Raw genomic sequence first — 24066 nt, forward strand, 5'->3', positions numbered from 1 at the left:
CATGAGGACGACTCCGGACACAGGATGCTTTAACACACTTTATGTTCCAGCGACCACAGCAGCAGCAGCATCTCATGTCTCTCTCTCCAGGAAGACCTCACGCTCGGCTCGAGCCCAGCCCTGGCGGGACCCCAGAGACTTGAGAAATTAGACAGCTGACCCCCAGTGACACTAACATCTTCAGTCTTGAGCCAGACTGAACGTCGTCCATCAGAGGAAAGGACCCCCAGCTCCGGAGTGGCAGAGCTGGGCTCAGAGTGAGCGGAGGGCTCACAGCCTGGGTCCGGGCTGCTGGGCATGTGGGTCCTGCAGAGCAATGAGCCGGTCAGCCTCTCTCCAGCCGGACAGCAGAGCCCCGTGTGTGGTGGAGTAAAACGTCCGGTGTGTGGCTTCTCCCGCAAACAGCACCTGGGGCTGCAAAGAAGGGTGAGGTCAGGGTGTGTGCCTGGGTTGGCCACAGGCCCCACGCCTCTCCCCTGCGGCCAACGGCAGGTGTGGGGCAGGTGTGGGGCTTTGTTCTTCCCCTAATCCCGCGCCTGATGTGACCAGGACACCAGGGCCAGCACCATGGCTGCTACACTGAAAAGAGCAACAACAGTGCAGCACACCCAGAATTAAATGTAAGCACAGAACGCAGCGTGGAGAGCATCACCCAAAACACAGAGCAAAATCCAGAAAAAGTGAAAAGGAAGAAAAAAAGCTGTGATAATTCAAGAGAATTCCAGGAGAAGCGGAATGACTGCCAGCAAGTGTGGGGCTCCTGCTCTTCCTGCTTCCTTGGATATTTGAAAACCAGGTGAATCACAAGGGCTTCGGACCTCCCAGCAGCAACGTGGGGAACATCTTCAAAGCCCCGAGGGATGTGGCTGCCAAAAGAGCACTTTGCACCCAACGTGGGGCTTTTGCGCGGCTGTGAAGTCTTGGACACTCCTCTACCTTGAATCTGGGCAGGCTTGTGGCCGCTTTGTCCAGTTAGTGAGGCAAGACCTCTTCACTCAGTCACAGGAGCAGCAGTGCCCACTCCGCGGAATGCTGGTGCTGGAGCCCTGGGCCGCCACGCTGGGAGGGAGCCCAAGCCACACAGAGAGGCCAAGGGCAGGCACTTGAGTCCTTCAAGTCCTCCAGCCAGGGAAGACATGTGAGAGAAGCAGCCTCAGAGGACCCCTGCCCCGGCCCATGGTCACCCCCAGCGGGTCATTCTCGCAGCTGAGATGCCAGACATCACAGGACAGAAACAAGCCTGTCCCACGTTGCCCACCTACAGAATCTGTCAGCAAAGGAAAGTGGTTGTTTCCACCCCTGGAAAAGAGACTGTGGCCCCTCACAGCCCAGGTGTGGACAGTGCCCGCAGCAAACAAGACATTGGAAGTGAGGAGGTCCCACCAGAACTACTGCACCACACCTGGGAGGGCGGGGAGAGGAGTGCAGGGACACTAAAACTGATGTGACTTAGTCAGAATTCAATCAGTCATGCCTCAAACCGAAAGTTCAAGAGCGACACCACCAAACAAGACTTGGACACCAAGCACGACTGCTGGGTGGTGTGGGGCAACCGTGAATGTTTACATATGACAACACGGTTATGGTGATGTATTTTAAGAGTGTGTCCTCGATCTTTTGGAGATGCCCACGGAAATATCTGCAGACAAAGCTACAGCACCTGTGGGACGAGCCTGACAACAGGCGGCGCCACAAGATGCCGTGAACAGACAGACACGAAACCGGAGACAGGAGCTCAAAGGCTCTGCCCACCTTTGTAACATGGAAAGTTTCCCACAATTACATGTTTTGTAGAAAGTGGTAGATAGCATGTTATTTGGAGATCCGGTAGATTCAGAGATCAGAATCAGCCAGAAGAACAGTCTGGGAGGGTCCATGGTATGCCCCCCACCAGCATGCTACATTAGGTCCTTTTCTTATTTTGTTAGCCAGCACCGGACAGTCCTCTGATGCTTTAAGCTATGAGCATGTATAATTCTGATAAAAATAACACATTTAAGAATTACTCTTAGTTTCCAAAAGAAATGGACTCTGAATCTCAGAGTCCCAGGTCTCCACTCCCCTCAGCATCTCCCAGCCTTCACAGGACTGTCCTGGGCTCTGGACCCTGCAGTGGGGACCCCAGTGCCCTCACTTGGGCACCCACATCGTACCTGGGCCTCCTTGCCGTCCGCAGGGAGGGGCTGAGCTAGCAGGTCAATGTCGTCCCCGGAGCTGCCCACGGCCACATAGCTGTAGGAGCCCCTGGTGTACGGGGCACTGTGCCAGCGCGACCTCAGCACACTCCTGGGTGCGGGGAGCTGCGGGTTCCCTGGACCAGAGAGGCGCACGCGTTAACCCAACATCCGCCTGGACGTCTGCAGTGAGTCTCTCACTTTAAAGACTGAGCGGTTCAAAATCAGAGAAACTGCCCGGGGAAAAAAACCAGGGCACAGAGAGTGTAAGTAAGAGGCTCCCCGGTCCCCCAACTCTGCTGGCCGCCACCGCCTGCGCGGAGGCTGGATTCCCCACCGGGCAATGGGGTGGCACCACTGCCTTTCCGGAGCCGCAGCACCTCATCTGTAAAGCTCTCGTCAAGGACACCGCACCCATCCTGGGGGCAGATTTTAGAACAGAGAAGTGGGAAGGGGTTGTAAAGTCACTTTGGTCCTCAGAGACCAGGACTTCTGGTGGCCCACTAGCACAGGAGGATTGTCCCAGGAGAGACCCCCTCACCCTTGGGAGTCTGGGTCCCATCAGAGAGCAGCCGCCAGGGCGGAGGTGGTGCCGCGGCCCCCAGGCCCCTACCTGTCACCCGGCGAAGCAGCTGGGTCAGAGACAAGAGCACGTCCTCATCCGACAGTGTCTCCATGAACTCGGACTCCAGCCCAGCGATGAAGCCGCAGAGCACGTGGGCAGACCTGCATGGAGAGAACAGCGCTGGGCTCCCAAGTGTGGCACCACTCCCGGAGTACCCTCCCAGGGCCTGCTTGGTCAGACTCCCAGGTCTGCCGTTTCCATCCGACATCCGCCCGGTGCTCAGGAGTCGTGGTGGGAACAGCCGCCCTCAGCAGAGCCGGGGCCTCAGCACAAGCCCGCTAGCAGACCCACGCGCAGGGGAGCGCCCCGCTCGTGGCAGGGCAGGGCATACCGCGAAGCAGCCGCATCAAGTCCTGAGCCTTGAGAGCAAGTCTTTCTAACACCCCACGTGGCAGGATGGGGGGGACCGGGCACACGTGAGCCGCCAGTGGACCACTGCATCTTTCACAAATGGGGGTTTGGGGCCTGGGTATCTGGCAGACACTTTCTCAAAAATGAGCAGAGTGTGTCTCTTACAAGGAAAACAACAGCAAGTATTTATTGCTGATGACAAAACTGAGGCTCTCGAGCAAAAATTAGAATTTTAGAAGCTTGCCTCTGCCACCAACAGTTCAGCCGGCCCAACGCAGACTTTTCTGGGACCAGGGGTGATGGTAATAAATTTAATTATTCACATTGTACGGTGAAATGTTTCAACACTTGGAAGACTACATGAATCCTTCCTTTCCGAATGACCGAAACGTGGGTGGGTTAAAGACCATTCAAAGGGCGAGACAGACAAACAGAGGCAGAGTAAGATGCAAAATCCACCAAATGGTTTCAGGCTCCACACTGCAGCCGACCTCTACAGAACTGCCTTCAACCTCCTGAGTCCTGGCGCAGCACCAAAGAACACCCGCAGTTATCTGAAAACCAAGTAAAGGTTACTCCTCTTCCCAAGCACAGGTCTACAGCGTGCTTCACACACTCCACCCAGACTGCGGAACCAATGCAGGGCAGCCATGGGCTCCAGTTACCTCCTATTATCCAGACACTAAAGACGCTTGCAAAAGAGACAAAACATTGCCACTCTTCTCACTAAAGTCTGTTTTAGAAATGCAGTTGTTTTTTGTTCAAAAGTGTTATTTATGTTAATGTGGAATAGCTTTACTGTCATTTGAAGAATAAACATTTTTAAATTTCTCAGATTAATTGCTAATGTGATAAATGCACAGATATAACCCACATGAACAAAAGCTCTTTAAGATCCTGAATAATTTTTAAGAGTAGAAAAGGCGGATCCTGAGACCACAGTGTGAGAGTCACTGCCCAGGGCCATGGCGTGTCCCACGAAGGCGCCCAAGGTCCCCGGGACCATTGTCGTCGACATCCTGAGCCTGGAGCAGTTGGCCAAGCCAGTCGCTGCTCACTGCCCAACCGTCCTCAACCCCCTGGATGTCAGCTGCATCTTCAATGCAGAGGAGACACCCGTCCCCCTCCCAGGCTGCAGGAGCCCACACACCCTGCTCTCATGGTCATGGGGGTGAGCCAGGCTGGCGGGCCGTGGAAATGTATCCATCTCCCCATGCCTCCAGGCCGAGAATGTGGCCCCCAACCCCTCCAAGTCTCTGCGTGGAAACCTGGAGTCACATCCACCAGCTGAGCACAACACGCTGTGCGATGATGTTGCCGGAAGAGCCAGTCCCTCCCTCCCTAAATTACCCACGGTCTTACATCCTGAGTTAACACTGACTCCCACAGGGGGTGGGCCCAGGTGTCTGTCCCATGCCTTAGGATGCCCTTGGGACCCCCACCCTGTCAAGCCCTCCAGAAACACCTCACAGAGGGTCGACACTGCTGGACCCACAGTCAGAGCTCACACCCAGGGCACCTCACAGAAGCTTGGGATGTGTACGTACTTGAAGGCAGGCAGGACCAAAAAGCCAATAAGTTTCTTGAACCAGGCGTCCTGCAGCTTGAGGGTGGCATCCTCCAGGGGCGACGTGTCCTCCCACACCAGCTGGATGTACTGGCAGTCCGGCTGCCAGAAGGGTTCCTCAAACTCCAGAAAGATTTTATTGTTGGTCCCAAAGCCTATTTTCCTGGTGGCTTCTGCCTTCTCACTGGGCAGCGGAGGCTCAAAGAAGCTGTCCAGATGCTCCTTCAGAAAACCTGGAATTCATAATTGGACGGGGCTTACACTATATGAGCCTCTGACACTGGAATCAACCGTCGTGGGCACGCTCCCTGACCCGGTCAGGAGAGGCCGGGAAGGAGTCTCTCAGGAGCCACGCAGGCTGGCCGTTCATCATCCGTCCGGACTCTGGCCTCAGGCAGCCAGCACCGAAGTGGAGGGATGCGATAGGCCCTGTGAACATCTGGCCAGGTGGCGACAGTTCACACACCAGCCGCAAACTGCTCTGCAGGGACAGTTCTCACTCCTGAGCCCTCCAGGACTGGCTGAGAGGGGCAGCGAAATAGACATGACTTTATCCAGAAGCTGCATAAGAATGAATCTGCATTTAGCCCAAAGGCAAACCACAAGGGGGTGAAACACGGGAAGCACCAGCCAATCTCGCAGGTCCCTAAAAAAAGGACAAAACAACCCTCTCGCAGGTCCCTAAAAAAAGGACGAAAACAACCCGGCAGGAAACGGGCCCTCTCTGTGCAGATCTTAAACCAGCAGCTCCCGCTGCTAGAACTGATCCTACAAGTATGTGCCCACGAGTGTTTTTAAACGTACAGGTACAACACTGTGTGCAACAGAACAAGCGAAAACAACGTAAATTTCCACCAACATGGAGTAATGACACCTATATACAAGAAAACACAGTGTGGCTGTAAAGAACAGATGTGGCAGGTGGGCAGCGCGCCGGGGTCGGCGGGGTTGGGAAGGTGGGGGGGGCGGGCGGAGACTCTCACTCTTCCTCTTACATCAGCTCTGGCACCTGCTCACTTGGTGAACTTGGGCAGTTAAGTGACTTTGCTCTGCTGGCATCTGTCAGACAGGGGATGGGACAGGCGTGCCCCAGGCTGCTGCCCGAGGAGTAAGAGATAAGCAGGCACGGCTTGCCTTCAGCCACCTCCATCTTTCATCACACTGCCAGCTGCTACTCCAAGGCTTCCGTCTAAAGCATCAGATCTAGAATTAAATAGGATTATACGTGGGACTCCTTCCTCGGTTACTACCGGGACCTAAACCTGAGACCTGGCTTTCACACCTGCTCCATGTCTAAGGAAGCAGTTCGGTGAACCTCCCAAGGCCATCCCAACTCTCCCATAATTACCCCAAAAGGATCAAGACACCTGCTGCCCTGCATTTTCTCTTACTGTGAAACACTTAATTCCAAAGCACATGATTGCTGCAAAGCACAAGAGAGTAACTCTATCTGAAACTCAGAATGAAAATGTGAGCTTAGTAGCCCACAAACACCCCAGGGCCAGTGAGGCTGGAGAAAACCAGAGGCCAGGGCACTGGGATGGGGAACTGGAGGAAACCAGACAGAAAAGTGCGCTTTACCTAAGGGCACGGTGACAACAACATGATGTGCCGGGAAGCAGTCTCCATCCTCACACTCCACCAGCACTGGAAACGTCTCCCCAGGAGCAGAGGCTTCCTGGAAGGACCCATTCCAGTGAACAGTCTTCACAGGCTTGTTAAAAACCATCACATCCTCGGGCAAGGAGGCCATCATGCGGCTCGTGAGCCCCTGGTAGCCCCTGGAGACAGAGGGGTTGGCGCGGTTTAGAGGACCAGCTCCTGGAGGTGACTCTCTGGAACAAGCCCTCCAAGTTCACAGCAGATAGGGGAGCTGAGCTGCTCTGGTCCCGACCTGGGGGCCTGGCCCAGCCAGGGAGGACGGCAAGGAGGCAGGGGCCTCATGCCTCCAGCTCTAATGCGAGGATTCAGTGAGCAAAGGGGCGCAGAGCTCCCCAGGCACTCATGGAGAACAGGCTCCGGCCTCACACGGCCCAGGGCTCTAGCTCTGCTCTGGGCATCTGCTCAGTCACTGGGGCCTCAGGGCCACAGTGCCAGAGGTGACACCGGGGAGAGCCCAGCAGGACAGTCCTGGAGGGTCTTGTGAGTGCCTGGTGGGAAACGGCCACCCACCACAGAGGAGCACCTGCCTGCCCCTCTCTGAGGCTGAAGCCCTTCACACGGTGCTTCCATGCAAAGGGCCGCCTGACCATGGGAGGAAGAAAGCATTATGAGATACAGTTCCTTCTTTTAATCACTTCTTCTTAAAAATATTTTTTCTTTTTCATAAATGAGCAAAACTCAGGAAATAAATGACCAATCTCTGTAAAACAGGGAAGACAAACAGCCCCCTGTCCCTCCCACCCATCCCCTGCCTTCCAAAGCTTGACCCGAGGTACGTGGAGGGACCCTGGAGGAATGGGGGGTCCTGGAGCACGGAGGGCTGTCTGGGTGGGTGGGGTACACACATACCCAGCAAAGGTGCAGTCCAGCCCTGGCAGCACAGTGTACTCCCCGAAAGGCGCGAGGGCCACAAGGTCCATGCTGTGCGTACCGCTCACGCAGCACTCCAGGTTGAAGAGGCTGTTCAGGATGGCCAGCTTGAGCTTCTTGGTCTTCTCGTCCTCTGTCCAGCAGGCCATGCGCTGATGGATCCTCTTTTTGAGGAACTCCCCAACGCTGGGCACCGGGTTCTCGGTCGCGTGCAGGAAATCCCTGGTCTGGTCTATGAGACCATAGAACAGACCGGCCATCTCCGCCACCAGCTCAGGGCTCACACTTCCCCCCGAGCTGGTGTAGGTCACAGAGGGCAGGCCCACGTGACCTCCGGTCTCGATCAGCTGGTTCTCCTCTGACAGCTCCTTCTTGCCCAGCAGCCCAAACTCAGCAGCCAGCTGGAAGACGGGGTTGCCCTGGGAAGGGCCATGGATCCAGTGAGCGCCAACCTCCACCACACCACCTGGGAGGGGCAGAAGATGCCACCTTGAGGTTCCTTCCCAGAAGCCCTCCTCTGGGACCGCATCTAGCTCGACCCTTCCAAATATGCTCTGAAAATCAGCCAGAGGTCCACGCAGTCCCTGAGGACCACAGACTCCTGGCAAGGCCTGTCAGGCGGGGGGCGGGGGGGGGGGCGGCGGGGAGACTGGCCCGCGCTGCCAAGGGAGGACACAGAGGTAGGCCTGGGGCAGAGACACATTTATGGGAAACCCCGAGGCTGGAGGGGGAGCTACCTGCGGCGGCAGAACCGCGGGCAACTGTGTAGGGCCATGGGTTTCCTTCCCCGGCAGGAGCCGGCCCTGCTCACAGTGGGCAGCTAAGTTTCGGGGACCAGCGAACCTTGGCTAAGTAAGTGGGGCGCGGCGGGGATTCACTCAAGGGACCAGAAAAGGGTTCCGGGTCCCTTAACCCTGTACGCAGGCAGAGCCAGCAGATGACAGAGCTCCGGCGGCACCAACTGGGTTCCGGGAAGGGGTTCCGGGAAGGATTTCTAGGAAGGAGTTCCGGGAGAGGCTGTTACCGAAGCTGCTCTCCGAACGGATGCGGCCACCGGCGCGGGCTGTGGCCTCCAGAACCCGCAGGTGCGAGAAGGCCGGGTGGCGAGAGAGCCTCTGCGCCGCGCCCAGCCCCGCGATGCCGCCGCCTACCACCAGCACCCGCGGCCCACTGCCCGGGGCCTCCGCCTTGCGACTTCTCGACTCCATCGCGCTGTCCCAGTACCAGTCCCCGCGCGTCCCCGCGGCTCCGCGCTGAGGGAGCGGGGAGGAGACCAGAGGCGGGCCAGCGAAGCGGGGCGGGGAGAGGGGAGGAGACTGGAGGCGTTTGGGGGTCGCGGGGCGGGGCCGGAGGAGGAGCGGGGAGCGTGGCGGGGCTCGAGGCGCGCGGAGCCGGGCGGGAGGTGGGGCCGGGGCGCGGGGCCACGCGCCCCCGCGTCAGCCCCGCTCCGCTCCGCGCGCCCCTCTAAGCTGGGCGTGGGGCTGCGCCTGGAGGTTTGGCCCACGGCCTGGGGTTGTGGCAGACGGCCTCCCGGGAGGACGAGGGCGAGCGTGGAGGGGTCGGTGTGTGTCCCCTGCTGCCGGGCGGTGTGGGCGAGCGTCCCCACACAGAATCGGGCCGGCCGGCTGGCCTGGCGGGTCGTGTCTCCTTCCAAAGGAGACGTGGAAAGGGTGACCAGAAGGCGGAGGAGGCGCCTTCCCTCCTGCCTGAGATGGGCGGCCGAACGCCTTCACCTCCGGACCGGCGGAGCTCGTGGACGGAAGTCCCAGAGGGGGTCCGGTGGGTACGGAGGCGTCAGAGACGGGCGGGGACATAGCCTACCGGGGACGCCACTGCTCTCTGCGTATGTGTATGTATGTGTGTAAATGTATGCAGTCACATGTCTCAAACACACAGGACGCATAAAGGACAAGATAAAGGGTAAATGGAGAAACGTGTCTCCCTGACCCACTCTGGCCCCAGGAGAGGGAGGCACATACAAGCGTGCAGAATTTCCGGAGAATTCCTCTAGTTCCGACAGGTCCTCCTACGGCTTTGCTGGGATTAGAAGGTTCCTGCCTTCTGTTAAAAGGGTTACCAGACCTCCCCGTGGCACATCGTTCCTTCTCTGCCACACCTGGGGGCTGCAGCTCTGAGCCACCGCCTGCTGCCTCCGTGGACTTCCTGTGGCCGCCTGTTCCCTGCGGCGTAGGGTGGGCAGGGAGAAGGGTGAGCTCCAATCTGAGCAAGTGGTCTTTCTGTTGGGATCTTCCTCTCGGACAGGACCCCTTCTCTCCCTGTGTTGCCCCCAGCTGTATATTCTTCTTGTTTGATTCACTCTCCTGGGGAAGCCAGGAGGTGTCTGGGAGATTTTAGTTTTCCCTTGGCGGGGTGGGGGTGGGGCAGATAATTAGGTCCATTCATTTATCTACTTATTGTTTTTTAAGGGAGGGACTGGGGATAGAACCCAGGACCTCCTGCGCGCTGAGCCCTACCTCCCCCCTCAGAAGGCTGTTTTCACTGAAGACACTGCAAAGCTGCAGGTGTCGTCACCATGCCCTCCTACTCGATTTGTAGTTTGCTTGGGCATAGAGTTCCAGGTCAGAAACGCCTTCCTCCAGACTCTGAAGGCATTTGCTTCCTTTCTCCTCCCTCCTGGGAGCTCTGTGAAGAACCCACAGCCGTTCTAGTTTCTAATTCTTCACAAGCAGCAGAGGCGTTTTCCTCCCTGGCAGTTTTTCAGATCTTCTGAAATTTCACAACACGGTGCCTTGATTTTTATTTACTGTGATGGGCATGCAAAGGGCCCTCAGTCTGGAAACTCCCATCCTTCTGTCCCCGCAAATGATGTCGTTGATTTTTTTCACTAGTCAGTCGTTTCTGCTGGTGACTCCGCCCTGAGCAAAATCCCTGACAGTTTTTTGTTACCTCTTTCCAAAGTCCTTATTTTAGGATGTCAGACTTCGAGCCTGGCCCTTGAATTTCTGCTCTGCTGCCTGCGGGATTTCTTCCATTGAGCTTTTGTTTCTGCTGTCATAGTGTTAATTACCAGGAACTCTTTCTTCTTGGACAAATGTTTCTTTTCAGAGGAGAGAAGGGTTCTCTCCTTCCTTCATGTTCCTGGGAGCACATCCTCACTTGTCTAAGGACATGAGTGACAGACACCTGCTCGGTCACTGTACTCTGGGTTCTCTTTTTCCTGTTTCTTTTGGCTCCATCTTCCAGAAAGAAGCTCTCTGAGATGTCAGGTTATGTTTGTCTCCTCGTGATGAGGAATGGTGGACCAGAGGGCTGTTTGTGAGTGGGGCCCATCACATTTGAGCTTGACTCTGGGGTGCTCTGGCAGCAGGCTGTCAGAGAACCCCCCTCAGTATCTCTAGGTACTTCCCTTTGAATTGGTCAAGCTCCCTGGACAGAGTCTTCCGGTCTCCTGCCTGGAGCACATAGGCCAGGCTGCCAGTATCTTTGAAGTCAAAGAGTGGACAGGAGTGGGGAGGGTTGGCATTCTGGGGGCAGCAGACCCACCTTCAACTGTGCCTGCTGGTCCCTCCTGGAATCCCTCTGTACAGAGAACAGACTTCTAGGCTGCTGCCAGGATGGGGACCAGACAGTCACCCAGTGCCACTGCCTGGAATGTGGAAAGAGGTTTAGGAATTCACCTGCTTCTTAAGCCTAAGAATAGAGTACCTATTCAAATAATCAAGGTGCTGAGGACTCATCCCTGAGTAACAGGGACAAAATCCCAGCCTGCATGGAGCTCAGTGGGAGGAGGCAGAAAATAGACACACACACATGTGATAGTCTCCTGCAATGAAATGTGCATGCAAGGAAACATGCCCTTTAAAAGAACAATTTTGAAAGTAAAAAATAATAAAATTTTTTAAAAGAACAAGTTTGGTCAAAACTAAGAGGTATCACTTCACACTGGCCAGAATGGCCATCATTAAAAAGTCTACAAATAATAAATGTTGGACAGATGATTGGAAAAGATGATGTGGTATATTTATACACAATGGACTACTACTCAGCCATAAAAAGGAATGAAATAATGTCATTTGCAGCAATATGGATGGACCTAGAGATTATCATACTAAGTGTGGTAAGTCAGTCAGTCAAAGACAAATACCATACGATATCACGTATGTGGAATCTAAAAAAATGACACAAACTTATTTACAAAACAGAAAGAGGCTCATAGACACAGAAAACAAACAATGGTTGTGGGGGAGGGAGGGATAAACTGGGAGTTTGGGATTGGCTGTTACAAACTACTGTGTACAGAACAGATAGACAACAAGGTCCTACTGCAGAGCACAAGGAACTATATTCAATGGCTTATAGTAACCTGCAAGGAAAAAGAATATATATATATATTCTTCAGATGTACATATCTGAATCACTATGCTGTACACCAGAAACTAATGCAACATTGTAAATCAAAAAATTTAAATTAAAAAAATAATAAATATTGGAGATGGTGTGGAGAAAAAGAACCTTCCTATGCTGTTGGTAGGAATGTAAACTGGTGCAGCCACATGGAAACCAGTTAGGAGGCTCCTTAAAAAACTGAAAATAGACTTACCATATAATCCTGCAATCCACTCCTGGGCATATGTGGGGAGAAAACTCTAACTCGAAAAGATAGCACCCCCCCCAACTCACTGAGCACCCCCCGGCCTCCCCCGATCTCCAAGAACCACCTCTCCGACCACTCCCCAGACGGGGTGGGACACTGCCTGGTGGCTCGCTTCACGCTGGTCATGGTCCCGCGGGGAAGGCTGAAAGGTGAAGCATGGTGGGAGAGGCGTGGGACCTTTCAGGGCGTGGCGCATGCGGGACCGGGGTGGGGGCTCGAGGGATCCGGGAAGTTGCGCCTTAGGTGGCGGCGGTGACCACAGGGGCCCAGAGGCAGCCAGGGTGACGGTGCCACCTCCCAGCTACCGCCCCACCCATGCTCCGCTCCACATCAAGCTGCCGCCAGACCCCGGCCTGTCACTCCACCTGACGTCTGCAACTTGTGAGGAAAAGGCTGGCCTCCTGGCAAGTCGAGTAAAGCTGCCCGCCTGGGGTGCAGCTGCCCTGGCCCTAGTGTCCCTGTTCATAGGGGGCACTTTATCTCCAGTCTGCCGCCTGAAGCAAAGGCCTGGCTCAGGGAGCTCCCTCCTCAGAGGTTCCTCTCCGGGCACACGGCTCCCCCAAGGTTCAGGGAAGATGTCCACTCTGCCTTTCTCCCCTCCTTCTGGCCCGCCACCTCCTCTCTGTCAGCGGTCTTCTCCTGGGAGAGATCAGGACGGTAAAGGAGGTCTCCTTAGAAGGTCTGAGATTTGGCCCTGACTGGCCCTGGCAGGAGCTCCCAGGACGGGTCTAGGGGACTCACATACTTCTGGTTCAGCCCCTGGAGCCTCTCGGTGACCGGCAGGATTCTGCCACAGGAAGGCAGGGACCACTTGGCTGGGTTCCTCCAGGTGGCCCACGCAGACCAAGGGGTAAAAACGCCCTGGTCCCGCTCACACCTGAGACCACCTGGGGGGAGGGCCTGGGCGCAGACTGGGGGTGACTGGAGAAAAGGCAAAGTCACGGGAATGTGACACACTGCCTTCATGGCCAGGGGGAGGGAGCACCTTAGACCCCAGGAGTTGGGGGCAGGGAGGCAGGGCAGTCATGCTGTTTGTCCCCGAATGCAGCACCACGGCTTGAGTCAAGCAGCAGCTACAACCAGTGCTTGGTCTGCCAGCACTGCCCCACGTGCTCATGTGGCCATGGGTGGGCACTGGACTGTTCTGCTGGGTCTCAGGCCACCAGCAGCAGCTCTAGCACACAGAGGACACACCCCATTTCAATCTGACTGGTACAAAGCCATGGGCTTCTCCTGATGCCCACGGGCCACCTATGGCAGTAGAGGCTGCAACTGCCCAGTGACATCACACATGCCTTAACTAAACCGGGCTGCTCCTTTCCATACACAGCTTTGTTGATTAGTACTCACGTGCCATGTACTTCACCCAGTTACAGTGCAGCCAGTGTCACTGGCTGACAGCGCATTTAGAGTTGTTCCACCACCACTACATCCCGCTTAGAACATTTTCATCACCCAGAAAAGAAACCCCCAACCCTGTAACGATACCCAGTGCCCACTCCTGCAGCCCCTGGCAACCACTAACCTACCTCCTGCCTCTGTGGACTTGCCTTTTCTGGACATTCCATATAACTGGAGTCACAGAACATGGGGTCTTTGGTCTGGCTTCTTCCTTCCACTCGGCATGCTTTCAAGGTCCATACCTGCTGCAGCTCGTATCAGTCTACATCACTTCTCTTTATTGACAAATAATGTTCCATTGTATAAGCTAATAAATGCTAATGTACCCATTGTATGGATAAATCACATTTTGTTTATCCACGCATGAGTTGATAAGCATTTAGGTGTTCTCTCACTTTTTGACTATTATGAGCATGCTGCTATGAACAACCATGTACGAGTTTTTGTGTAAACACGTTTTTGCTTCTCTTGGGCATATACCTAGGGGTGGAATTGCTGAGTTGTATGCTAACTCTAAGTTTAAGCTTTTGAGGAACCACCAGACTGTTTTCCAAAGTGACTGCATCATTTTATATTCCCACCAGCAGTGTATAAGGGTTCCAGTTTCTCCAGGTCCTTACAGGATTTACCATTGTCTAACTGTAGCCGTTGTAGTGGATGTAGTGTCTTATTGTGGTTTTGCGTTTCCCTAGTGACTAACAATGTTGAGCATCTTTTTGTGGGCTTGTCAGCCATGTGTAGATCTTTACTGGAGAAATGTCTGTTCAATCCTCTGCTCACTTTTTAACTGGCTTGTCTTTTTATGACTGAGTTTGTGAACATTAATAAAGGAAAACGTCATCTAAAATGGAGTGAGGAGGCCAGAAGGGAGTGCTCTCATGCAGGAACCACTTGACTGTCAATTCAAGGAAGAACGTCCACTACAGACCCCAACCGGAAGCATCCTCCACTACAGGTCCTGACAGGAAAGATGCTCATGGCATCTCTTACAGTAGTGACTACCCCAGCTACTCAGCCAACAAGAACCTGTCATCACACCGAACTCTCATGTTCCCCCAACTGACTTTCCTTCAAAACCACCCCTCCCAACTTCCTCCTTTTTCTCTGTAAAATTGCTTTGTTTGAAGGATTGCCTATGGCTTTTGCTGTAGCCTGCTTACCCAAATTGCAGTTATTTGCTGTTCCCAAATTGACCTATTTTGCTGGTAAAATAACTGGCTGTTTTATTCCGTAGATTAGCAAGTTGAAAGCATTCTTTATATATTCTAGACACGAGACCCTTAGCAGATATATGACCTGCAAAACTTTCTTCTCTCATTTCACTTTCTTCATAGTATCCTCTGAAACACTAAAGTTTTTAATTTTGGTGAAGTCCCATACACACACACACACACACACACACACACAATGTAAAATTTTTTTGGTCACTTGTGCTTAAATTACTTAAATTACTTCATGGAGGAAAGAAGCCACCTGGCCCCAACACCAGCCCCCGGGGTGTTAGAGAAACCTTCTGTGTTGGGGCCATTTTCCTTGGGGTGCCTGTCAGTCCTGCGGCCCACAATGACACAGTCTCCTTTGGTAAAAGTCTTTGGTAGTCTGTTACTGTTTGCATGAAAATGTCTTTATTCTATCCTCAGTCTTGAAATAAAGTTCTGCTGAGTTTTCAATGATGGTCTGGATTTTATTATTTCCTTGAAAATAACCATTTTGCTTTTCATTTGTAGGTGATCTTTTATCTCCACCTTTAAATTTGCAGAACTTGGGCAAGAATACAAATGGAGGCTAATAATGTATGTTTAAACATTTACAATTTATAAATCAAAGTAACTTAAATAGGTAACTTCACTGTTAAAGTTTCATTACATATTATTTTATAAAAAATAAAACTATTCATAATCTAGTATTCAGTAGCTAGCCAGTTACCGATGTAAAGGATCAGCATCATACTTCATGCCTGGTACGTCTAACCCTATCAACACATAAACTTCGCGGTGATACAAATTGTCCAATGTTGCAAAGCATGCCTCCGCCACCTCGTGCGGCTGCTGTGATTACACCGCACACACTTCAGAGCACTTCAGGGCCAACAAGCGGGAGAGGGAGAGACACAAGGGAGTGGGTGTGTGCCACTCCTGACAGGCAGTGCTCAGCAATGAGAAAACCAGTTACGTGGTGCCTCTGAAAGGAAGGATTTTTGCTAATTACTCGTCTTTTCCTTGCCTAAGCACTTACTTCTACCCCAACTCCTTCTCACACTGCAAAGCAGTATTATCTCTGATTCCTTGTTGCTACTGAAACTGAGTCCATCTAAAACGAAGTTTATAATTAACCTCTCCAACCAAAACTTAATTTCCTTTCTCGTCCCCTCTGACCTCAGCCCTGTGCTGACTGAACACATCAAGCAGAGTCAGGCGACTAAAACTGCTGTCGTCCATACAAGTACATGGGCTGGCTGCTTCTCCAGGATAAGATGAGCTAACAGACGCCGGAGCCACAGACCACCTTGCCTGAGAATGTAAACCAGAGACACCTTGACTCTTGAAACTGGATTAAGAAATATCACAGAATGACAATTAATCCCAGCCTCTTTGTTCTTCCCCTAAAAAAAAAAAAAAAAAAAAAAAAAATCCCCTAACTCAGAGACCAAGTAGGGTTATTTGAGTGGGTCGGTCTTCGGGTCACTTGCTCGGTGCCCTGCAATAAACCCTCACGCTGCCGCAGCACCCACTGTCAGAGTTTGCGTTCCTGCGCGGGGTTACACCTGAACGTGCACCTGAGAGCGGATTCCAGGCCACTGGGAAGTCCGCCAGCCCGAGCAAGCTCCAGAGCCTAGGCTCTGTGCGGCCCACAGCCCTGCATCCGGCTCAGAGCCGGAGCAGGTGTGGCTCGAGGTCTCACCGGGAGCGGGGAGAACGCCTGCCCCGCACACAGACACGCCGGGAAGTGGCGGGAAGGGCGCGGCAAACGAACCGGCCGGGCCGAGAGGAGAACGCGGGCGACGCAGGCCGGGTGGGCAGCTCCGCAGAGTCCGCCCCGGCCTGGACCCCGGCCTGCGCGCAGGCGGGCTCCCCGCGGCCCTCCCGCTCACGCTAGCGTCCGGGCCGACCCCGAGCGGGCGCCGAGGGTCTCCGGGCGGTCGGACCGCCTGGCTCAGGCGGGTTTCGACGCCACCCGGGGCCCGTCCCAGTGGGGCTGCTCTCAGGTCTTCAGGGCTACTTCCGGGGTCTGGGGCCCGCCAACCCGGCGCAGAACCTGCCCGGCAGACCCTCCTCCCGCCCACCCCTCCCACTTCCTGGCTCTAGTCCCCTCCCCCCCGCCCGCCCCTGACCCTTGTCCCCTGACCTCTGAGCCCGCACCTGACCTTCGTTCCCAAAGCGCATGCCCGTCGCCCCGCCCCTTCCACCGGCCGGCTGGTCTCGCGATACCAGCATGGTCTCGCGATGCCGGCCCGTGGGCGTGGAGGGCGCTGACTGGCGCGGCCGGTGGCCGGCTCCGCGGGGTAGGAGGGCCGACTGGCCAGTTGTCCCGGGAGTATCATGGCCGCCCTGCGCACCTTGCTGCCCCGCGTGCGCGCCCCGCTGCGCCCCTGGCCTGGGTGCCCTGCGCCGCGCTCCTTCTCCTCGGGTGAGTGCGGGGCTGGGGGGCGGGCCCGGCTCCGCGCCGCACCTGCGGCCCCCGGGCCTCACCCGGGACCCGGCCCCGTCCCTGCACGGGACCCTGTCCAGTTTGGCCCCCACTCCCAGCACCTGCTCCCTGAGCTCGCTGAGCCCTAGCGTCGCTGGCATCTCAACTCCGGGGACTCGGGACTGAGTGCTGAGACCTCTGGCCATTTATGCGTTTGGTGGTTGGTTGTGAAATTTCTCTAACTTTAGAAGAACGTGAAGTTAGCACTACTGGAACTGGAAGGGGTCAAACAGGTTCTGTCCTGCAGTGCCTTCCGTCCAGGCCTGCGCACCCACGCCCACCGGGTGGACCTTCAGATTCTGCCTTCCCCAGCCAACCAGGCGCCCCTCTTCCACTCTCCTGAGCACCCCCACCCCAGTGTCTCCCAGGAACTCTAGGCCACTTCCCTGGGTTGGGGAGGAATCCCTGCGGCCTCTTCCTTCACCTGAGTGTCCCCGTACCCAACTACCAAGATGAGTTTGTTTTACCTAAGTTTTCTTGGACCACCCCTGCTGCCTCCTGGTCGGCAGCAGTCACTTCCTGCTCTTGTATGTGGCAGGCATGCTGCTGCGGGTAAACACTTTACATGTCCGGTTTCAGGTACCCTCCCCACAAGAAGCCCACGGGATAGGTACTGTAATCCCAATTTCCCCCTTCAAGAAAGGAACCACCTCAATGTGCAGACACATCTGGTCTTCTCAGGTTAACCTCCTTCCTCTCCAGGTCACTGCTTGCCCCCAGATCTGAGCCCGCTGCCCCTCCAGGCTGTGACCATTGCCCTTTGGCTGTGCACGTCTTCCACCAGGCTGTGCACCCAGCAGGGCTGGAACACTGTTGTTTGCTACTGAATCCCTTTCACCTAGTTGGCACCCGAAAGCAGGAATGTCCTCATCGCTTGTTTCTGCAGTGTCACAGACCGTCTGTAGTGCACGTTCTGGGCAGCACCTATAGGACGTTCAGGAGGAGAAGGCTGCTGCTCATTGCTGTTTTTTTTTTTTAACTTAAGGAAACATCCACAGCCACCCATGCTGCACACTGCAGCCACCCAGGACTGGGCAGGGGCCCTCCGGGGTCCTGTCGGGGTCACTCTGCCCACTGTGTGATGCCTCCAGAGATGGAAATCCTTTTTCCCCTCTCCCCAGGTGCAGGCTTCGAGTACATCGTCACAGCAAAGAAGGGGAAGAATAGCAACGTGGGGCTGATCCAGCTGAACCGCCCCAAAGTGCTCAACGCGCTCTGCAATGGCCTGATGGTGGAGCTCAACCAGGCGCTGCAGGACTTCGAGGAGGACTCCGCTGTGGGGGCCATTGTCCTCACGGGCGGGGAGAAGGCGTTTGCAGGTGAGGTGGCAGGTCGCCCAGGTGTGCCCAGGGCACGTGGCATGGTAGGTAGGCCTACTCCTCTGAATGTGTAAAAGAGGTCATGCAACTTGGGGGTTTACTTAAATGTAAGGTGGAAACGAACCCCAAACTGCTTGGAGGGGCCACTCTGATGCTGAATGTTCAGTCTGTTCCAAGGCAGTCAGATCTTGTGTGTGCGAGCAACTAGTGAGAGAGCCCAACCTTCTCCAGGTCCCCCTCTGGTCTGTTTCCTGTCCACGTGCCTCTGCGTCACCCCCGTCAGCTCTGTCCCACTGCCCAGCTATGTGTCCACGTGGCCATTCCCCACTGCCCCCAGCACCTACCCATGGGGACACTCAGTGTCTACCTTCTGATGGAGGGGCTGCAGCGGTCGTGGGGTCTCTGCTCTGGTAACTGGGGCCTCGTTTCCACACCAGCTGGAGCTGACATCAAGGAAATGCAGAACCACACATTCCAGGACTGTTACTCTGGCGCGTTCTTGAGCCACTGGGACCGACTCACCCGGGTCAAGAAGCCCATCATAGCCGCTGTCAATGGCTACGCCGTGAGTGTCAGCCCACGGCTCCTCCTGCACCCGGAATGCCTGGCAGAATTGTACTGTGTGCAGAACCGATGTTTATCTTGAGGGGGCCCAAGTCTTGTTCCCAGGCTCGCAGGCCTTTCCTGCTGAGTGATGCTGAAGAGTAGAGGGAGGAGGTGTTTCAGCATCTGCCTTGCGGGTGTCGGCTGTTGGCGCTCGGGTTTCTTTGCTAGTCCAGCCCCTGGTCCATGGTGTGGCCCTGTTACTCCCCCTTGCAAGGTTAAGGATACATGTGTTGGCTTTTTGCCTAGTTTTGATGACTTTCCAACCTGTGCTGCCCTGTCAGCTAACCTCTCTCCCTACCATTGGAAGCTCTGCGGCCCCTCTTTGTTGCATCGGGGTCTCCGAGGCACATGGCCTGCTTAGAGGTGCTGGGGCCTCGTGTGGCCTGCAGAGAAGGGAGGCGGACGTTTCACCTAACGGTTACTTAATGCAGCTCCCTTGGGGTCAGTGGGCAAGGTTCTTGTAACACAGAGGCCCATCGGTTTCCCCACAGCAGAGAGGACTGGCCACCACAGACACTGTAGGACCCACAAAGCCAATAGTAGTTACTGTCTGGCCCCTTACAGAAAGTTCGCCAGAACTGACCACGTGTAGGTGGTTTACGGGAACAGTTAACTGACTTTGTACCTCTGCACTAACCTTTACTGTCTCGTTTTAGTAGAAATTGTAAGTAAGCAAGTAGAGTGACTTTTGGCCGGGTTCCCCTGGTGGTGCCTCATGTTGTTTTGCAGCTTGGAGGTGGCTGTGAACTTGCTATGATGTGTGACATCATTTATGCTGGAGAGAAAGCCCAGTTTGGGCAGCCAGAAATCCTAATTGGAACCATCCCAGGTAAGGAGTGATGATAACTCCAGCATAAACTCTTCAAGGAAATGTCCAGAATCTGCCGTGTCTCAGGGGCACACGGGCTGCTCCAATGACAGACAAGCACGTGGGGCTGTCACGTGGGACAGGAGATGGCTGTCTGTCCTCACGCTGCTCCCTCTGCCAGCCGGCACACCGGGCCTGGGTGGGCACCGCAGCTCAGTGTGGCCTGGGAGCCTCGGAGCTGTGCCAGCCAGAGCCCCATCAGATGCCATCAGGAAAGGCTGGCCGCCCAGTGGCCTGTCGCCACACCGATTGTTGCTCATGAGCCACGTCCACAGCGGAGGCTTGCAGATCGGCAGCTCGGAGAGGAGGACATGGTAACTGTGGCCAGGGCAAGTGCCACAGCTTCACCCAAGTTCAGAGCAGGGACTCGATCCCCCATGGGGAGGCTGACAGGAGCAGGGGACAACAGTGATGCCTCTGTCCCTTGGTCTACCTGATGAGGGCGCCAGTCTCCAGTCCCCATGGGTCCCTGCCCTGTGTAGAGCCTGGAGCCAAGGTCATCTCCCGAGCTGGCCAGGCTGGGCAGGGAGTGGCTGTGGGGGCAGGGAGTGGCTGTGGGGGCAGGAGAGGCTGAGGGAAGCCCTGTATGACCTCCCTGACCGCCAGGCTCTTCCCGTCCCTGTGCTCGAGGGCTTCACCGCATGGGGGCGGTGCCCGAGTCTGCTGGCCTGTGATGTTTCCTCCTCTGGTCCGCTTGGCTTTCTCCAGGTTCACCGTGGGGTGGGGGACCGGGAAGACCACTCTCTTCCCACCTGGAGGACCTGGGTGAGTGGGAGGGTGAGCGGGGCCTGTGGAGGCAAAGGTCCATGCTGGTTGGGTACCCAGGGTCTGGGAGGGGAGCGTGTTCAGAGGGCCCAAGAGGCAGGAGCCCCAACCTTGTCTGGACCTCGAGCGGAGCAGGCTGTGATCAGAGGCCCCAGCTGTCCCCTGGTTTGGATTGGGTCAGGGGCCCTGAGCTGCGAGTTCCATGCATCTGTCCAAAGTCTGACTCTGCACTGATGTGGGTGCCTAAGTATGGAAAGGAGCTTCCCCTGAAGTTTCTCGCTGCCTCTAGCTGCCCCACCTGCTGGACGCCTTGGTACTGCCCACCCTCCCACCCACAACGGAGCCCATTTTAGCCCCTCGGAACTTGAGGACAACATGTCTGTGGCATCTTGGCTTGGGCTGGCCGCAGAGCTAGCTGTGACTAGCAGCCCTCTGTCCCTACAGGTGCAGGGGGCACCCAGAGGCTGACCCGTGCCGTCGGAAAGTCACTGGCCATGGAGATGGTCCTCACTGGTGACTGGATCTCAGCTCAGGATGCCAAGCAAGCAGGTACAGGCCAGGGCTGCCCTGGTGAACTGCCCTCGGGTTGCTGGGGGGGGGGGGGGGCCAGGTCCAGGCTCCCATGGGCGGTCAGCACAGAGCTTTCACGTGTCCTGGGTGCCCAGGAGACACACTGCCTCTGAGGTACTGTGATACTGTGTACAAAGGAGGAACTGAGACACACATACTGGTTGACGAATGAAAATGAAGCCATCCCACTTCCCAAAGCCAACATGAGCAATGGGGGGTCTCCGAGGCCCCCTGCAGGCATGCTGTCTCCGCACTCCTCAGTGACCTGTGACAGTGAGCTGGTGACCACAGCAGCCAAGGGCGCTGGCCCCACCTCGGGACGGTGTGACTCTCCTGTGTCTCTGCAGCCTTGTCAGTATCCGGGGGCCTGCACCGTGACTTAGAGAGATAGAACCAGCTGTTTCCACATGCTTACCTTTTTGTGTTTCAGGTCTTGTGAGCAAAATTTTTCCTGTTGAGACACTGGTCGAAGAAGCCATCCAGTGTGCAGAAAAAATTGCCAGCAACTCTAAAATTGTGACAGCAATGGCCAAAGAGTCAGTGAACGCAGGTAGGTGTTCCACCAGGAGGAGAGGGTGGAGGCCACCAGGACTGCGCGGGAGGAGTCGTGCAGCTTAATGTGTCGGGGTCTGAGTTACACACCTCAACCTGTTCTGAACAAAAACTGTTAGGAGTCTCAGTATTCCAGTGGCGGCTTTCTGTGGAGTTCTAGTTTCTAGTTGCTTGTTCCCAAATCCTGTTGAAATGGTCTGAGCTCCCCTTGGTAGCAGGACCAACCTTGGGGGACAGACGGCTGGGAGGGTGCTGGCAGGCAGGGGAAGCACAGAAAGGGCTGGCAGCCCCCGAGGAAGCCAAGTCCGGCTCCTGAGAAACTCGGGGACTTGGGTTGGAGAGACTCCTCTCAGCCAGCAGCTCGGCCTGCCCATTTCTGCTTCATGGGGCCTCTGGCTGGGGCGGCGCATTTGAGAAGGGAGGCTGTGTTTAAATCACAGTGAAATCAGAGTCCACATTGGTCCCCGGGGGATGTTTCCTATCACCACAAAAAGTTCTACATTCTCACATCTACCATCCCAGCTCCTAACTTAAGGGTTTTCCTTTTCAGCTTTTGAAATGACATTAACAGAGGGAATTAAGTTGGAGAAGAAACTCTTCTATTCAACTTTTGCTACTGTGAGTAAACTCATTCAAGTGGAGAAGCACAGGTGGTCCCACAGAGAAGTTCCTCGAGTTTCCTTGTAGATTTTATCTCTAAATACTGTTTCTCTTTGGTCAGAACCGTTAGCTTCCCCGTAGCTGGATCAGATGTGTTCTATCAGTGAGCACTGATCTTTGTAAATAAGTCCAGTGTGTGGAAGTTAAGAAGTACAGAAACTTTACAGGGTTATTTCCTGTTACAAAAGATCTCAGGAATGGCGCCCTTGAACTTAAAATGCAGTCCATTTACCCGTCATTTTCCTAGATTGTTCCAATTACTTGCGATGGGGCTTAAATGTATTATACTATAATCTGAAGCTTTAGAGCATTATTTTCTAGGATATCTGGTAGTAACTTAAAATGTTCTTTTAATAATCATTAAAATTCATTTCTTATCAGAAAGTCTTATCTAGGTGTTTATAAAAGATTAGGATGGGTTTGGCTCTTGAGGAAGTGCAGGTGTGTGTGTGCAAGCACGTGTGTGCGCGCACATGTGTCTGTGTGCACATGTGCACACGGCAGAAAGGAGGCAGACGTAGGGTTCAGATTCTCCTGTCCTGCTTCTGGACCCCCAGGACACTCCCTTACACAAATCATGACTAGATCCAGGTGATAATTTGGTGAATGACCCAAGTACTTGCATCTGAGGTTCTCTGTAGGTAAGAGTTTATGTCACACGTAGGTTAGTGAGTGGTTCCTGAGTGACCGTCACCAAGGCAGGGCAAGGGTGGGAGTGTCTTAATATAAAATACCCATTCCCAGGCTGGCCCTACTTGGTCAGGAAATCCAGATCATTCCCAGTGTTCCAGGTGGTCCCGACGCAGAATCCTCCCCCCACTTCGCCACCCTGCGAGTGTGGACGGCTAGAGCAGGGAGGAACCTGCAGGCAGAGCCTGGAACGTCGACCCAGTAGGAAGTGAATGTCCACCTCTGCCTTTTTCCTTTTCCCACCAGGAGGACCAGAAGGAAGGGATGACTGCTTTTGTGGAGAAGAGAAAGGCCAACTTCAAAGACCAGTGAGAACTGGCTGCCTGTGCTTCCAAACCTCTGTTTCGAGAGGAAAAATACAGCCTGTCAGTTTCAGAAGCAAATAAATCCTTCTCTTTTAAACGCAGCGTCAGTGACACACAGCTTCTCTCTGGCTGTGCGGGGCTGTGCGGGCTCACGCTCCGCCGGATGGAGGTGGCCTTCGCCTGGTGGTTGCAAAGGCCCCCGCTCGGTCGCCCAGTGGATGTGGCCACTCAGGGAAGGCCTCGCTGGGGCCATTGAAGAGTCGCGCTCTTGACAAAAGGATACGCTTTTTTTCAATTATCTCTAGGTTGAGTGTTCTATCACTTTTTTAAAGCCTCTTTGTTATTATAAGTAACAACATTCAGGCAGAAAAAAAGCACCCCACCCCACTCTAAGCACAACCACTGCTCATAGGTTCATAGTTCTCGAAAGATTTTTCTGTGCCCACACCCATACTCAGGTATGAATTCGAGGGTGGGGAGGATATAGCTCAGAGGTAGAACGTGTGCTTAATAGGCACGAGGTCCTGGGTTCAATCCCCAGCACCTGCATTAAAGAAAGAAAAGAAGAAGAAAAACACTTGGTTTTTCTTTGTACAGAAATGGTATTCCGTGTACACACTTCTGCAGAGCGCACCCATCATCTCTCTGCTTCTGTCATACAAATGCACCCTCGTCTCTTGTTAGACTAGCATTCTTTCTTATTGTGGTAAAATATAAAAAAAAATTTGCCATTTTAACCGTTTTAAATGTACATTTGAGCAGCATTAAGTGTTCTTCAT

At 54.6% G+C, this 24066-nt stretch overlaps 2 protein-coding genes across 6 annotated transcripts; one reads left to right on the top strand and one right to left on the bottom strand.

The window, feature by feature from the left end:
• Positions 1-126: 126 nt before the first annotated feature.
• Positions 127-10772, bottom strand: PAOX (polyamine oxidase). 5 transcript variants are annotated; one of them, XM_006178828.3, is made up of 7 exons: positions 10754-10772; positions 7229-7715; positions 6299-6498; positions 4698-4950; positions 2788-2900; positions 2154-2311; positions 127-414 (listed from the first exon to the last, which is right to left on the bottom strand). In XM_006178828.3, the coding sequence occupies exons 2-7, from the start codon at positions 7507-7509 to the stop codon at positions 271-273; spliced, it is 1149 nt and encodes a 382-aa protein (XP_006178890.1). In that variant the 5' UTR covers positions 7510-7715; positions 10754-10772; the 3' UTR covers positions 127-270. The 5 variants fall into 5 exon arrangements, 3 of the variants coding, with proteins under 3 accessions (XP_006178890.1, XP_032346461.1, XP_032346462.1); XM_032490570.1 differs by lacking the exon at positions 10754-10772 and adding an exon at positions 8274-8986; XM_032490571.1 differs by lacking the exons at positions 2154-2311; positions 10754-10772 and adding an exon at positions 8274-8994 and having other exon boundaries at positions 185-414.
• Positions 10773-16730: 5958 nt separating this feature from the next.
• Positions 16731-23389, top strand: ECHS1 (enoyl-CoA hydratase, short chain 1). The gene is made up of 8 exons (XM_032490572.1): positions 16731-16892; positions 18074-18271; positions 18709-18836; positions 19607-19706; positions 20955-21059; positions 21511-21630; positions 22183-22250; positions 23229-23389. Exons 1-8 carry the CDS (start codon positions 16805-16807, stop codon positions 23292-23294), a joined length of 873 nt encoding a protein of 290 aa, XP_032346463.1. The 5' UTR covers positions 16731-16804; the 3' UTR covers positions 23295-23389.
• Positions 23390-24066: the final 677 nt, after the last annotated feature.

The sequence above is a fragment of the Camelus ferus genome, chromosome 11 (genome assembly GCF_009834535.1).
Source record: "Camelus ferus isolate YT-003-E chromosome 11, BCGSAC_Cfer_1.0, whole genome shotgun sequence".
Taxonomy (NCBI): domain Eukaryota; kingdom Metazoa; phylum Chordata; class Mammalia; order Artiodactyla; family Camelidae; genus Camelus; species Camelus ferus.

Bases quoted from the DNA above. Each gene is read 5' to 3' on its own strand.
- PAOX (XM_032490570.1), bottom strand. From the start codon at position 8,457: ATGGAGTCGAGAAGTCGCAAGGCGGAGGCCCCGGGCAGTGGGCCGCGG. The intron at 2,901-4,697 runs GTACGTACACAT...CTCTCCATGCAG, and splicing joins TTGGTCCTGCCTGCCTTCAA to GTCTGCCCACGTGCTCTGCG. The intron at 415-2,153 runs GTACGATGTGGG...CCTTCTTTGCAG, and splicing joins CGGACGGCAAGGAGGCCCAG to CCCCAGGTGCTGTTTGCGGG.
- ECHS1 (XM_032490572.1), top strand. From the start codon at position 16,805: ATGGCCGCCCTGCGCACCTTGCTGCCCCGCGTGCGCGCCCCGCTGCGC. The intron at 18,272-18,708 runs GTGAGGTGGCAG...TTTCCACACCAG, and splicing joins CGGGGAGAAGGCGTTTGCAG to CTGGAGCTGACATCAAGGAA. The intron at 21,060-21,510 runs GTACAGGCCAGG...TTTGTGTTTCAG, and splicing joins TCAGGATGCCAAGCAAGCAG to GTCTTGTGAGCAAAATTTTT.